Raw genomic sequence first — 15,853 nt, 5'->3', positions numbered from 1 at the left:
ACTTCAAACTATACTACAAGGCTACAGTAACCAAAACAGCATGGTACTGGTATCAAAACAGAGATATAGATCAATGGAACAGAACAGAGCCCTCAGAAATAATGCCACATATCTACAACTATCTGATCTTTGACAAACCTGAGAAAAACAAGCAATGGGGAAAGGATTCCCTATTTAATAAATGGTGCTGGGAAAACTGGCTAGCCATATGGAGAAAGCTGAAACTGGATCCCTTCCTTACACCTTATACAAAAATCAATTCAAGATGGATTAAAGACTTAAACATTAGACCTAAAACCATAAAAACCTTAGAAGAAAACCTAGGCATTACCATTCAGGACATAGGCATGGGCAAGGACTTCGTGTCTAAAACACCAAAAGCAACGGCAACAAAAGCCAAAATTGACAAATGGGATCTAATTAAACTAAAGAGCTTCTGCACAGCAAAAGAAAATACCATCAGAGTGAACAGGCAACCTACAAAATGGGAGAAAATTTTCACAACCTACTCATCTGACAAAGGGCTAATATCCAGAATCTACAATGAACTCAAACAAATTTACAAGAAAAAAATAAACAACCCCATCAAAAAGTGGGTGAAGGATATGAACAGACACTTCTCAAAAGAAGACATTTATGCAGCCAAAAGACACATGAGAAAATGCTCATCATCACTGGCCATCAGAGAAATGCAAATCAAAACCACAATGAGATACCATCTCACACCAGTTAGAATGGCAATCATTAAAAAGTCAGGAAACAACAGGTGCTGGAGAGGATGTGGAGAAATAGGAACACTTTAACACTGTTGGTGGGACTGTAAACTAGTTCAACCATTGTAGAAGTCAGTGTGGTGATTCCTCAGGGATCTAGAACTAGAAATACCATTTGACCCAGCTATCCCGTTACTGGGTATATACCCAAAGGACTATAAATCATGCTGTTATAAAGACACATGCACATGTATGTTTATTGCAGCACTATTCACAATAGCAAAGACTTGGAACCAACCCAAATGTCCAACAATGATAGACTGGATTAAGAAAATGTGGCACATATACACCATGGAATACTATGCAGCCATAAAAAATGATGAGTTCATGTCCTTTGTAGGGACATGGATGAAATTGGAAATCATCATTCTCAGTAAACTATCGCAAGGACAAAAAACCAAACACCGCATGTTCTCACTTATAGGTGGGAATTGAACAATGAGAACATACATGGACACAGGAAGGGGAACATCACACTCTGGGGACTGTTGTGGGGTGGGGGGAGGGGGGAGGGATAGCATTAGGAGATATACCTAATGCTAAATGATGAGTTAATGGGTGCAGCACACCAGCATGGCACATGTATACATATGTAACTAACCTGCACATTGTGCACATGTACCCTAAAACTTAAAGTATAATAATAATAAAATAAAAAAATTTAAAAATTAAAAAAAACAAAGAAGACTCTTGAGTAAAATACTGTGGCATCTTTGTACATGTATTTTCTCAGCAATGTGCTACTATTCTTCTCCACAATTCAATCACTAAACATAGGCATTTCTCCTATAGTATATTATGAATTGAGTATAACGTGAATTGAGTACAATGTGACTGATTAGGAATAAGATTCCTAAATTAATTCCTAGCAATAAGATTTGCAATGCATAAAATTCTATTGGTTTGGGTATGGGAAAAAACAACTGCACTGACAACAATATAACCAGAATATGTGTTAAGGCAGGTAGTAGCATGATGTGAATTATGGGAATGGGGAAAATCTGGGGAATCAGGAATCCTTAGACATTAATATCTTCTGGTTCCTCTGACCTCTTAAACCAGGCCCTTTGCTTGTCCTACTCCTACTTTCCTCACCAGCATCCTCAGCTAAAGTCTACTTCTGATGAAACCACAGTGTAATCTTTCTTACTTGGTTAGAGCCCTGTGGGTTTCTTGGTTGACTCAGCATAACCCCAGCTCTCATCAGCCCCTCTGAGACTAAGTTCAGACATGAAAGTCCCCTAAATCCTGACTACGTCAAACAGAAACTAGGAGAAGCACGAGGAAACTGAAACTCAGAGCCTGTCCCATAGCATATTGCTCCACCAAGTTTCCTCTGAATGCCCATCCTGGGAGTCAGGCTGCCTAATACTGGTACTAGCAATAAGGTGGTTTCCCCCAGACACAAAGTAAACAGGCGCAAGATCCTTACTTATTTAACACAGAGAGTACATACATCTGATTGCTTTTGCTCTTCTCCATCCTGTGATTTCTCATGGCTATGACACTGACATGAGATATGACTATGTTCTAAACTTCCAGAGTACCTCAGCCAAGCCTGACTATGCTAAGTGGAAGGAATGCTAGCATATAAATGGTTGAAGTTTGGACTCTGGAGTCACTCCTGAGTGTGAATTCTGGCTACTCCCCTTTCCAGTTCTGTGGCATTAAACAGTCCCTTTAACTCAGCAGTCTCGAACCTTTTTGGTACCAGGGACCAGTTTCGTGGAAGACAATTTTTCCATGAACTGGGGGAAGGTGGAGGGAATGGTTTCAGGATGAAACTGTTCCACCTCAGATCATCAAGCATTAGATGATCTCATAAGGATCATCTAATTAGATGAATCCTTAGATTCTCACAAGGAGCATGCAACCTAGATCCCTCACCATGTGCAGTTCACAATCAGGTTCACGCTCCTATGAGAATCTAATGCTGCTGCTAATCTGACAGAAGGTAGAGCTCAGGTGGTCATTCTCATTCACCTGCTGCTCACCTCGTGCTGTGCTGCCCAGTTCCTAACAGGCCACAGACAGGTACTGGTCTGCAGCCCTGGGGTTGGGGACCCCTGCTTTAACTTGTCTGTTCCTCATTTTTCCCATGTGTAAAATTACAGGTTGGTAACAGTAACCAATGCATAGAATTGTTACGTAAAGAGCTTCTCAGAACAGTGGCTAACACATATTAAGTGCTCAATAAATGTAAGCTATTATTATCATTACTATTACCTGAATCTTCTGGTCTCAGCCTTCAATAATTTAAATAAAACTGCTTAAATTGCCTATAAAAATCAGACATCACACTGACAATTGTTGACAGTAACAATCAGACTATTCACTAAGCCAAAATCTTCCTACAAGATTGTTGTTGTTGCTACATTGTACTTTCTATTAAAGTTCAACAACATAGAACTAAAAGCTGGAATCAACAGTATCTTAGTTCATTTTGCACTGCTGTAACAAAATACCTGAGACCAGCTAATTTATAAAGAACAGAAGTTTATTTTCTCACAGTTCTGGAGGCTGAGAAGTCCAAAATCAAGGTGCTGGCATTTGGTGAGGGCCTTCTTGCTGCGTCATCAAATGGTGGAACACAGAAGGGCAAAAGCACAAGAGAGCAAACCCATCTCACAAGCCCTTTCTATAATAGCATTAATCTATTCATGAGGGTGAAATCTTCATGACCTAAACACTTCTCATTAGGCCCCAACTCCCAACATTGTCATACTGAGGATTAAGTTTCCAATACATGAATTCTGGGGGACACATTCAAACCATAGCAAACAGTAACACTTAACATTTACTGACCAATTTACTTTATGTCTGGTTCTAACTGAGCATTTCACATGCATTAATTTAATCCACTGTCCCATCTACCTTTGAGGTAGAAACTTCTTATTCTCATGGTAGACTTCTACTGATGTTTAGGATAAAAAGAAAACAAATTTAAGATGTTAGTTTGTTCTTAAGTAGAATTTTTTTTCTTTACTTTGGGAAAATAGTTGATTCCTGTCTACTGTTGGAATTTTCTCATTTGATTCATGTTAGATGTTTTCTTTGTTTTACAAAGCTATAAATAAAGTGAACTAAGCAATTAGTAGCTGTTTCAAATACAGTTTAATTTATGTGCTAAAAATTATTGAGAATTTTTAATGATTTCTCACATGCTTACATACTGGATCTTGTAATTCAAGCTTTGAAAAACAAATTGATTTCAAACAAAATTCTTAACCTGTTCAAGACTGTTTGTAAAGAAATTCAAGAATTTTATGAATTTTTATATTTTTCCCTATAAAATTTAACTCTTATCTACACATTATACTGTATGTAATTTTACCAATAACAATACCAATGTAGGTTTCATATAAAACATTCTTTTCACTTTTACGATTACCTGTTAAGAAGGTTCTCTACTTCTTGAACTTCTGATATGGGCTCTTCATTATCAGAAAGGACACGAGTTTGAAATTTTCTATCTTGGAAATCATATAGCATCACAATAATAAGACTGCTCAAATGATCTGGCTAACAAGGGAAAACATATATAAAGAAAAGTATACAAACAATATCTAACCAGCAATATTTTCCATTCCATTCCATTCCATTATTTTTCATAACAGAGCAGGAATATGACTATTTTTACATAGTCTGATTGGATTGGGAAGGTCTTCAAAATAGAAAAAATCCAGAAAAAAAAACCCTTTCAAAAGAGACAGTTTTTGGTATGTTCACCAAAATGAATGATATTAGAAGTTGAAAGGAATCTATATTTAAGAGGTTTCAATATTCAGCAAACTATTTAAATCTTTTTTTTTTTTTTTTTTTGAGATGGAGTTTCACTCTTGTTGTCTAGGCTGGAGTGCAATGGCGCAATCTCAGCTCACTGCAACCTCTGCCTCCTGGGTTTTCAAGCAATTCTCCTGCTTCAGCCTCCCAAGTAGCTGGGATTACAGGCATGTGCCACCACACCCAGCTAATTTTGTATTTTTAGTAGAGACAGGGTTTCTCCATGTTGGTCAGGCTGGTCTCGAACTCCCGACCTCAGATGATCCGCCCACCTTGGCCTCCCAAAGTGCTGGGATTACAGGTGTGAGCCACCGCGCCCGGCCTCAAACTATTTAAATCTAAAGGCTTTTAAACACTTTCTTTTTTTAAAAAAATCATGAAACGATGTAATTCTAAAACTTATCTACTTACTATTGTGGTACTTGGGAAGATACAGCTGTCTATCAATATAGTTTCCAAAATATCTTGATCTGCAAAACAAGGGAAAGGCCTGTTACTGAAAATACAAAGCGGAAAATGAAAACTCTGGAATCAAAATACACTGTAATAATGCCATAAAATACATTTACTTTCATATCTAAAATATACCTCAATTCTGGATAATGACTTAAATTAAAGTGACATGACGAAATATTTATAATCTTTATTAATGCTGGACCTTTATGACCTAGGGTCCGCATGGAATCATAGTTAAAGAAGCATTATCTGAATAGTCAAAGCAGTAATAAATGGATTCCAATCTTTAATGTATGGCCTTTGAAAAACATTAAAGAGGATCTAATTAATAATGTTGAGCAATAGTTTTCTTATTCTTTTTATGTATTGCTGGATTTGATTTGCTAATTTTTTTGGTTTTGTTTGTTTTTGAGACAGAGTCTTGCTCTGTCATCTAGGCTGGAGTACAATGGTGCGATCTCAGCTCACCGCAACGTCTGCCTCCCAGGTTCAAGCAATTCTGCCTCAGCCTCCAGAGTAGCTAGGACTACAGGTATGCACCACCACACCTGGCTAATTTTTGTATTTTTTGTAGAAATGGGGTTTCATCCTGTTGGCCAGGCTGGTCTCGAATTCCTGACCTTAGGTGATCTGCCCGCCTAGGCCTCCCAAAGTGCTGGGATTACAAGCATGAGCCACCATACCCGGCTGCTAATGTTTTATTTAGAATTTTTGTTGTATGTTCATGTTCATGAGGGATGTTGGTCTATAATTTTCTTTTCTTGTAATATCCTTGTCAGTGTTGGTATCAGAGTTTTGCAGCTGATGAGTGGAAACTGTTCTCTCTTCCTCTATTCTCTCAGAGTTTGTGTTAGATTGGTATTATTTCTTAACTACTTAGTAAAACTCAATAGTGAAGACATTGATGTGATGACATTTAATCTAAGACCCAAATGACAAGCAGTTAGCCATGTGCATATCTAGGAAGGGACAGCATTCCAGGCAGAGGTTATGATAACTGCAAAGGCGGTTACGTAGAAACAAGTGGACATATTTAAAAACTTCCACAGGGAACACGAGTGTTCTTTTTGGTACGACTACTTAAACTATATATACATCATATAACAAATGCTTTATTTTATTTATTTATTTATTTATGAGACAGAGTCTCGCTCTATCACACCAGCTGGAGTGCAGTGGCACAATCTCGGTTCACTGCAACCTCCACCTCCCGGGTTCAAATGATTCTCCTGTCTCAGCCTACCAAGCAGCTGGGATTACAGGTGTGCATCACAGCATCACAACTAATTTTTGTATTTTTAGTAGAGACAGGGTTTCACCATGTTGACCAGGCTGGTCTCGAACTCCTGACCTCAAGTGATCTGCCCACCTCGGCCTCCCAAAGTGCTGGGATTAGAGGCATGAGCCACCGTGCCCGGCGTATAACAAATGCTTTAATCAGTTGAACAGAAAGGTAGGCATGCCTAGCTTCAATTTATTCAATATTTATGGAAAGCCTACTATAACCAAGGTATAAATTGAATTTATACCTTGAATTTGAATTCATGAATTTTCTTTTTTTTTGAGACAGAGTCTTCCTCTGTCACCCAGGCTGGAGGGCAATGGTGCTGTCACAGCTTACTGCAACCTCCACCTCCTGGGCTCAAGCAACCCTCCTGCCTCAGTCTCCCAAGTTGCTGGGACTACAGGTGTGTGGCACCACACCTGGCTAATTTTTGTATTTTTTACTTTTTTATTGTTTTTATTTTTATTTTTTGTTTTTTAAAATATTATCTTTGTATTTTTTGTAGAGATGGGTTTTTGCCATGTTGGCTAAGTTGGTCTCAAACTCCTGGCCTCAAGTGATCTGCCCACTTTGGCTTCCCAAGTGTTGGGGTTACAGGCGTGAGACACCATGCCTGGCCTAAATTTCATTTGGGAGATAGGAAAACTAAAAAGAAGTGACTAATTTGGGAGCACAGACTCCAGTTTTCCCATAGAAATCCTCTGGGACTCATTATCCACATTCTAGCCACAATTACGTACTTGTACTTCACAAGGTAATTATCCTTATAAGGAAATGAAGTTTACAGTTTCACATCCTTAGTACTTTCAAACCAATTCCCATCTACTTCATACTTTTTGTAGTTTTTTTTCACAACAAGTACAGTATTAGAAAGAAGGACTTCTAACTTGGCAGACCTCTTTGAGCAGTGGAGATGCTGGACTCCTAAGAAATAGAAAAAGCTGGCCGGGTGTGGTGACTCATGCCTGTAATCCTAGCACTTTGGGAGGCCAAGACAGGTGGATCACCTGAGGTCAGGAGTTCAAGGCCAGCCTGGCTAACATGGTGAAACCCAGTTTCTACTAAAAATACAAAAAATTATCCAGGCGTGGTGGCGCACCTCTAATCCCACCTACTCGGGAAGCTGAGGCAAGAGAATCTCTTGAACCCGGGAGGCAGAGGTTGCAGTGAGCCGAGATCGTGACATTGCACTCCGGCTTGGGCAACAAGAGTGAAACTCCGTTGCCCAAAAACAAACAAACAAACAAACAAACAAATAAACAAACAAAAACAGGAATAGGAGAGGCAGGATGAACGAAAAGAGAACAGAACATCCTTTTCCCAATAATTGCATTTTTTCCCCCTAGGGCTCTTGTCAAAACCAATATCACCTTTAGGATGCCTTTGATATTGTGCAGAATGCATTACTTTTGTGTATGTGTGTGTGTGTGTGTGTGTGTATATATATACACACACACAATGTGTATATATATATACACACAATGTATATATATACACAACGTATATATACACACAATGTATATATATACACACAATGTGTGTATATATACACAATGTGTATATATATGCAATTTATATATATAAACAATTTTTAGATATATATATACAATTTCACCTTTTCACATAGTAATATCAACATGAATAACTGTATACTTTATACAGATGCTCCTTGCCTTACCATGGGGTTATATCCTGATAAACCCATCATAAGTTAAAAATATTGTATATCAAAAATGCATGTAATATATCTATCCTACTAAACATCATAGCTTAGCTTAGGCTATCTTAAACACATTCGGAACACTTACATAGGCCTGTAGTTGGGCAAAATTATCCAACACAAAGCCTATTTTATAATAAAGTGCTGACCATCTCCTGTAACTTATTTGTTTATTTATTTGTTTATTTATTTATTGAGATGGAATCTCGCTCTGTCGCCCAGGCTGGAGTGCAGTGGTGCAATCTCGGCTCACTGCAACCTCTGCCTCCCAGGTTCAAGCAATTCTCCTGCCTCAGCCTCCCGAGTAGCTGGAACTACAGGCACCCACCACCATGCCCGGCTAATTTTTGTATTTTTAGTAGAGACAGGGTTTCACCATATTAGCCAGGCTGGTCTCAAACTCCTGACCTTGTGATCCACCCACCTTGGCCTCCCAAAGTGCTGGGATTACATGCATGAGGCACCACGCCTGGCCCTTTTTTGTTTGTTTTTATGTAACTTATTAAATACTGAAAGTAAAACACAGAATGGTTGTATGGGTACTCAAAGTATGGTTTCTACTGAATGTGTATAGCTTTTACATCATGGTAAAGGGGAAAAAGTATAAGGACCCCCATCATAAATTGGGGACTGTGTATATAATGTTTTCTATGTGCTTGACAATGTTCTAAGTGCATTTCATATATTAATTCATTTAATCTCCACAACAACCATATGAATTAGGTTGTTTTATTTCATAGGAAATGGGGCACAGCACAGAGCAAGTAGCAGATCAAGGAGTCAAACCCAGGCAGTCTGGCACCAAAGTACGTGCACTTCATAACATTATGCTGCCTTCCTCTTATTATTCTCATGACAAACCAGAGTAACCAAATACACCACACCGATAATGCCTAATTTAGGTTATCAGGACTTACTTGAAAGTTGCAAAGCGTGCCTATTATAGAATTCAGCCCAATAACTCCAGTTATCTCTCCCTCCCCCACTAATTAAAGCTTCTCTTCAGTCTGCTTCAGGGATCTCTTAACCACCATTTTACATGTTTCCATGTGGAGGGCCTTACCCTAGAGAAACACCTTAACTCTCTCTCTACCCTTTCTTACTACTCCCCATGAAAGAAAAATTGGGTTTATCAGACAGGTGAAATTGGAAGAAGGAACTGGGGTATCTCTCTCCCTCTTCCTGCTCAGCAGGCCTGGGTGGCCAAACTCTGGATATTCTAAAGAAACGGTTGGCCTTTGACTGGTTCCTAGGAGATAACCTCTAAGTTCTTGGAATATCTTGTCTGATAAAGGTACTTTTTTTTTTTTTTTCCTGGGGTCCTAGACCACACAGTATCAGCTTGGTCTCTGAAGAAGCTAGAGACTGAATAACTAAGGTCAGCCAGCCACACGACTGCACCTTGTCTACAAAACTGATCCCCCAATAAAAATGCTAAACAAACAGCAAGGCTCAGATGAACTTCCCTAGTTGACAATGCTTCATTCATGTTGTTATTTATCATTGGTGGGAGAACTAAGCGCTCTCCATAGACCACCCTGGGAAAGGAAAATAGGAAGCTTGCATCTAGTCTCTCCTGGACTCTGCCCTATGTACCTTTACTTGTTGCTGATTTTAATCTGTCCTTTCACTGTAATAAACTATAACCATGAGTATAACAGCTTTGCTGAATTCTGTCAGTCCTTGTAGCAAATTATTGAATCTGGAGGTGGTCTTAGGAACCCCTGACTACAGTTACTAATTCGCAAAAGCTATAACCAAACCATATGTTAAGCATTTACTGTTTCTCACTGACAGATTATATGATTCTGAAATCACCAGGTTAATGCTACAATCAGTTCCTGGGATTCAAAGTTCAGCAACAAAAATATAAACCTAGAGAAGGTGGAGAAAGAAGCCAGGAAAAAGATCAGCAATTTCAAGGATATCTCTTTCTCCAATTTTTTTTTTTAATTTGTTGTTTGTTCATTTCTTTAAAAAAAAATTGCCAGGTTTTTATTTAAAAAAAAAATTTAGGCCAGGCACGGTGGCTCACGCCTGTAATCCCAGCATTTTGGGAGGCCGAGGCAGGCGGACCACAAGGTCAGGAGATCGAGACCATCCTGGTAACATGGTGAAACCCCGTCTCTACTAAAAATACAAAAAATTAGCCGGGCGTGATGGCATGTGCCTGTAGTCCCAGCTACTAGGGAGGCTGAGGCAGCAGAATCACTTGAACCTGGGAGAAAGAGGTTGCAGTGAGCCAAGATCGCGCCACTGCACTCCAGTCTGGGCGACAGAGCAAGACTCCGTCAATAAATTAATTAATTAATTGGCTACTGGTACTCTACTGCTTTGACAAAATTCTCAATAGGAATAGGCAACTTTTCATTAGTAATTCTACCTTCGTTAGCAGAAAATTGACCTTGGGGTTATTTGGTAAAGCAGAAATAATGGCACTCTTCATTTCAAAAAACATTTAACGGAGCCCTTTAAATCTTTAAAAGGTTAATCAGATAAATATACCTCCTGTCTTGAAAGACCTTATATACAATGAAGGACATCAACAAAGGAACAAACAATAAAACTGAAAAGCATAAGACACAACCAAAGGAATACAGTTAACATTAGTATAATTAAGAGATTTTCTGTTATTGTTTTTCTTCTCCTACTCCTTAAATATTATGGTAATGTGATTTAATTACCTGTTCACAAATTCACAAACAAAAGGGACCATTACTCAAGCTCTCTTTAATTTTCACAATAATCTTTGCAGTTTTACAGCTCCTATAAAATCTTAGGGAAGAAATTCTGAGTTTTCTGAATCATTATTCCTTGAACTTATACTGTATAAGCCAGATGTAAGTTTACAAAATATCACATGTGAAAGTATTGACAGAACACTGATAATACAGAAGATAAAAGTGAAATGCATAAGAGCCTCCAATATTTTAAAAGTAAAATAGCAGATGGCTTGTTGCAGTGGCTCACACCTGTAATCCCAGCAATTTGGGAGGCCAACGTGGGCAGATTATCTGAGGTTAGGAGTTCAAGACCAGCCTGGCCAACATGGTGAAACACCCATCTCTACTAAAAATACAAAAATTAGCTGGGCATGGTGGCAGGTGCCTGTAATCCCAGCTACTTGGGAGGCCAAGGCAGAGAATTGCTTGAACCTGGGAGGCAGAGGTTGCAGTGAACCGAGATTGCGCGATTGACTGCACTCCAGCGTGGGTGACAGAGTGAGACTCTGTCTCAAAAAAAAAAAAAAAAAAGGAAAATAGCAGGCTCCTAATTATCTTGGAAAATCCACTACATAAAATTCTGATTTTATTCTATTTGCACATTCAAGAATTACTGATAATTTAAAGCAAGACTGTTGTATTAGTCCGTTTTTATGCTGCTGATAAAGATATACCTGAGACTGGGGAATTTACAAAAGACAGAGGTTTAATGGACTTACAGTTCCATATGGCTGGGGAGGCCTCACAATCATGGCGGAAGGTGAAAGGCACATCTCACATGGCAGCAGACAAGGGAAGAGAGCTTGTGCAGGGAAACTCCCCCTTATAGAACCATCAGATCTCATGACACTTATTAACTATCATGAGAACAAGTACAAGAAAGACCTGTCCCCATGATTCCATTACCTCCCGCCAGGTCCCTCTCACAATACGTGGGAATTCAAGATGAGATTTGGGTGGGGACACAGCCAAACCATATCAATGTATTATTATAAGAAAAAATATATTTAACAAGTAAACAATACCATCTTACCTTATAATTTGAACTTATAAAAACGAACGTTTCAAGAAAAGAAGTTTCATAAAGGTTTATGACAATTTATTTGAATGGGATTTTCTGTGTCATTAAGAAAGATCACAGCACTTTGGGAGGCCAAGGCAGGTGGATCACGAGGTCAGGAGTTCAAGACCAGCCTGGGCAAGATGGTGAAGCCCCATCTCTACTAAAAATAAAAAATTAGCCAGGCGTGGTGGCAGGTGCCACTTGGGAGCTACTTGGGAGACTGGGGCAGAGAAGTGCTTGAACCTGGGTGGCGGAGGTTGCAGTGAGCCTAGATTGTGCCATTGCACTCCAGCGTGGGTGACAGAGTGAGACTCTGTCTAAAAAAAAAAAAGAAAGATAAAATAATTACAAGATCTTTCATAAAATAGAAAATAGGAGGGAGAGGACAAAAATAATAATCTATCACACATATCACTGTAATACAATCATTTAGTTAATGCATTAATTTTATATAGAATTATAATTCAGGCTTTTCTTATTGAGTACTAAAGGTAATACTCAATATTCCATTAGGAGAACAAATTGCCTAGAATAAAATTCTAGCATTAACATTAAATGCCAATTAATCAACACAGCTGCCCAGTCTGCATTTCACTGTTGCGAGAAAAAAAGTATAAAAATGTTCATTTGATTCATTGCATGAAATACAACACTTTGGTTAGGGGAGAGGGGAAGAAGAGGGATGAAATAAAATCTCAGAGATTAAACCGGAGGAAGAATGGTTAAGACGGACTTAAAAGGAAAAGAAAAATTACTGAGGAGAAAACAAAGAAACAAAAAATAAAGAGAAGTTATTTCACATCATACAAATTTTTCTCCATGACAAATTGCTGGCTTCAGAGTTAAGCTACATTATCTCTGCAGACAACCAAAAATATATATTCCTGTCTAAATAATCAGTGAGACATTTTAATTCAACTGAGCATTTTTTTTTTAATTTTAAAAAATAGAGATGGGGGGCCAGGTGCAGTGGCTCACGCCTGTAATCCCAGCACTTTGGGAGGCTGAGGTGGGTGGATCACAAAGTCAGGAGATGGAGACCATCCTGGCTAACACCGTGAAACCCCGTCTCTACTAAAAATACAAAAAATTAGCCAGGCATGGTGGCGTGCGCCTGTAGTCCCAGCTACTCAGGAGGCTGAGGCAGGAGAATGGCGTGAACCCAGGAGGCGGAGCTTGCAGTGAGCCAAGATTGTGCCACTGTACTTCAGCCTGGGCGACAGAGTGAGACTCCATCTCAAAAAAATAGAAAATAAAACTAAAAATAGAGATGGGGTCTTGCTATATTGTCCAGGTTTGTCTTGAACTCCTGAAGTCAAGCAATCCTCCCACCTCCACCTCCAAAAGTACTGGGATTACAAGTGTAAGCCACCACATCTGGCTGAACTGAGTAATTAACTGCCTCCTACGAGCAAGGATGTACAAGGCTCATTAAGTACTAAGAAAATCATGCAAAAGAGTGTTGCCCTTTTTGAAGTGTCTCTTTAGGAAGGCTTCTGCTCATCATTTTGGCCATGCTGCTAATATTCTAAACATTTCTGGAACTTCTTTTTGGAGCTACATTCAATCAGTTTACAAACCAACATAAAGTTTTTAGTCACAGCTAGTACGAAAACAAACAACTTCAAGCCTTTTGACTGCTCTCCTCATAGTAGCAATATTTGGTCATTGCCTAGTGTCAATTCCACAGGGTCTTGCTCTGTCACCAGGTTAGAGTGCAATGACACCATCTTGGCTCACTGCAACCTCTGCCTCCCAGGCTCAAGCGATCCTCCCGCCTCAACCTCCCAAGTATCTGGGACTAAAGACATGTGCCACCATACTGGGCTAATTTTTAAATTTTTTTGTAGAGAGGAGATCTCACTATATGCCCAGGCTGGTCTTAAACGCCTGAGCTCAATCAATCCTCCCACCTTGGCTTCGAAAAGTGCTGGGATTACAGGCCTGAGCAACCACCCCTGGCCTCACATTGATAACTAACCATCCTTGAGTCTCAAACCCTGAAGGCAAATTAGAAAGGGAAGTTCTACTAAAGTTTGGCTCCTCCCATTAAAGCTAGTGGCTATGAATGGGATAGTCTTAATTGGGGTTGGTGTAATTTTGATATTCATTTTTTAAATTTTGCACCTTTTCTTTTTATTCCGTCTCTGTTCCTCTCCCCATCCTCCCTTACTGGTTTTATATTTGTGAAAGTTCATAAACTAAAATACCAAAAAAGGTAAACACAGGGAATGGAAAGAAATACACAGGGAGGCCAGGCGTGGTGGCTCACTGCCTGTAATCCCAGCACTTTGGGAAGCTGAAGCGGGAGGATTCCTTGAGGTCCAGAGTTTGAGACCAGCCCGGACAATAAAGCGAGACCCCTAACTCTACGAGGGGAAAAAAAATACAGGGAGAGGGAAATGATCATTGGAATAAATTGTTTCCTTGTTCAATGTAATGACCGCGCACTACACCGATCTAAAGACAAACACAGTGCACGGGGAAATCTGCAATCCTGGGCTGGAAGAGCTAGTTTCATGGGAACCCTAATTCCTTGACACTTGCAATTAACCAAAGATATGCACATGCCTAAAACCAAAACCTGGTGTGAATGAGGGGAAGGGAGGAGGAGGGCTGCATTCCCCAAATTCTCTCGCTATTATTTTCTTTTAGTGTTGATCTTCCAGACTGGCACAACTCACATTTCAGGGCACTGAAAGCCAGCTCATAAGACAAACGCTGAAAGGACTGATCCTCAGACTCGGACAAGGACCGCAGGGGTTCATTCCCATACTTGATTAAGACTTTCTGTGCCGACTTTTCGATTCGAATACCCTGAAAAATGTTGGCTGCCATGACATAAACGGAGTCCGGATAGCCCGTTTTTTCGGGCACACCAGCTGAGCTTTTCCCACCGGACAGAGGCAGGGAAGTGAGTTGGGAGATGATCTCGGGATCTTCTTCGTTCGAAAACTCCAGTTCGCCCGTGGAATTCAGCATGTCTGCCCCTCGCCTGTCGTGAGTCCTTCACCCTGGGGTTAGAATTCCGATGTTCCAGGAAACGGCTTTCCTCGCATCTGCAGCATGGTCTCTGTGAAGAGAAGGTGATTGCAGTAAATCACTCTTTCTGCAGCACCCCTGTGGGTGGCCCCCTTCGTTGTGGCCTTAAAGACTAAGAGGGAGCATTTCCTGTCCCATCTGAGTGTCCCAGACTTCGAGCCGGACAAGCCGCGCACGGAACTTCCACACGCTCAAAAAAAAAAAAAAAAAAAAAAAAAAAAAAAAAGCGAGGAGGGGTGCAGCGGCGGAGGGAGAAGAGCCCCAAGGAGACCGGCGGCTTCCCTCAAGCCAGTCTGGGGGCAGAGCTGCTCCCGGAGCCCCGTCCGCGTCCCCACAGCCCAGTCACCGGCTCCCCTGACTCCTCCCTTACCCCGAGGGCGGATGGTTCCCGGGGCTTCGAGGACGAAGACGCGGAGGGCGGCGTCGGTCACAGGCCCTTGGGAGCCCCGGGACTGCGGGGCGACGGCTGCTGCCCGCGAAGGCCGTTTGGTTCAAATGCAGCCACTCCCACCGGCCGGATTCGGGGCAGGGGGGTCGCAGCCTCTGGCGCCCGGTTCGCTCCGGTGTCGTGAAGTGGTGGGCGCCTCGGGGCCTCGCCTGGCCTCGCGCGTGAGGCCTTCGCGGACGTGGCGGCGAAGAGGGGTGAGCGCGGCGCCCGGGGTCTGGCTGGCTCAGGCGGAGGAAAGCTCAGCCTCCCGAGTCTCTAGCAGTCGACTGCTCCCGGACCGGGTCTTCATGGCAACCGCGAGCGGAGGTGGGGCAGGGGGCGCGGCGCGAGGGCCGTTCCCGCGGGATTTGGCGGGTGCTACCTGTTGCCGGGAGAGTCGCTCTTCCCCCAGCGCGCGGGGACACCTGTTTCAGCCCCTCCGAGCCAGAGGCCTCTTGCACAGTTCCTGGACCTCACCGGGCCTGAGTGCGTGCCCTTGGCTTTGTTTATAAACATTTGGGGATATTTTTGAGGTAGTCTGACGTCGTTCCGTGGTTTTAACTCACAAGTCCCTGAAGTCC

General features: G+C 41.2%; 1 protein-coding gene across 2 annotated transcripts in view; it reads right to left on the bottom strand.

Annotated features, from left to right (window-relative positions):
• NSUN7 (NOP2/Sun RNA methyltransferase family member 7) overlaps window positions 1-15,642 on the bottom strand; it is a 60,027-nt gene extending 44,385 nt beyond the window's left edge. The window contains exons 1-4 of one of the 2 annotated variants that reach the window (XM_003832215.3): window positions 15,216-15,642; window positions 14,488-14,876; window positions 4,968-5,026; window positions 4,165-4,295 (exon numbers count right to left, since the gene is read on the bottom strand). In XM_003832215.3, coding sequence (XP_003832263.3) covers window positions 4,165-4,295; window positions 4,968-5,026; window positions 14,488-14,785 — 488 coding nt within the window. In that variant the 5' untranslated portion in view covers window positions 14,786-14,876; window positions 15,216-15,642. The remainder of the gene's footprint in view (window positions 1-4,164; window positions 4,296-4,967; window positions 5,027-14,487; window positions 14,877-15,215) is intronic. The other variant, XM_014344636.3, reaches the window with a different exon arrangement.
• Window positions 15,643-15,853: the final 211 nt, after the last annotated feature.

The sequence above is a fragment of the Pan paniscus genome, chromosome 3 (genome assembly GCF_029289425.2).
Source record: "Pan paniscus chromosome 3, NHGRI_mPanPan1-v2.0_pri, whole genome shotgun sequence".
Classification (NCBI taxonomy): domain Eukaryota; kingdom Metazoa; phylum Chordata; class Mammalia; order Primates; family Hominidae; genus Pan; species Pan paniscus.
The sequence above is the reverse complement of the archived record's forward strand: the minus strand, read 5'-3'. Positions and strand labels throughout refer to the sequence as shown.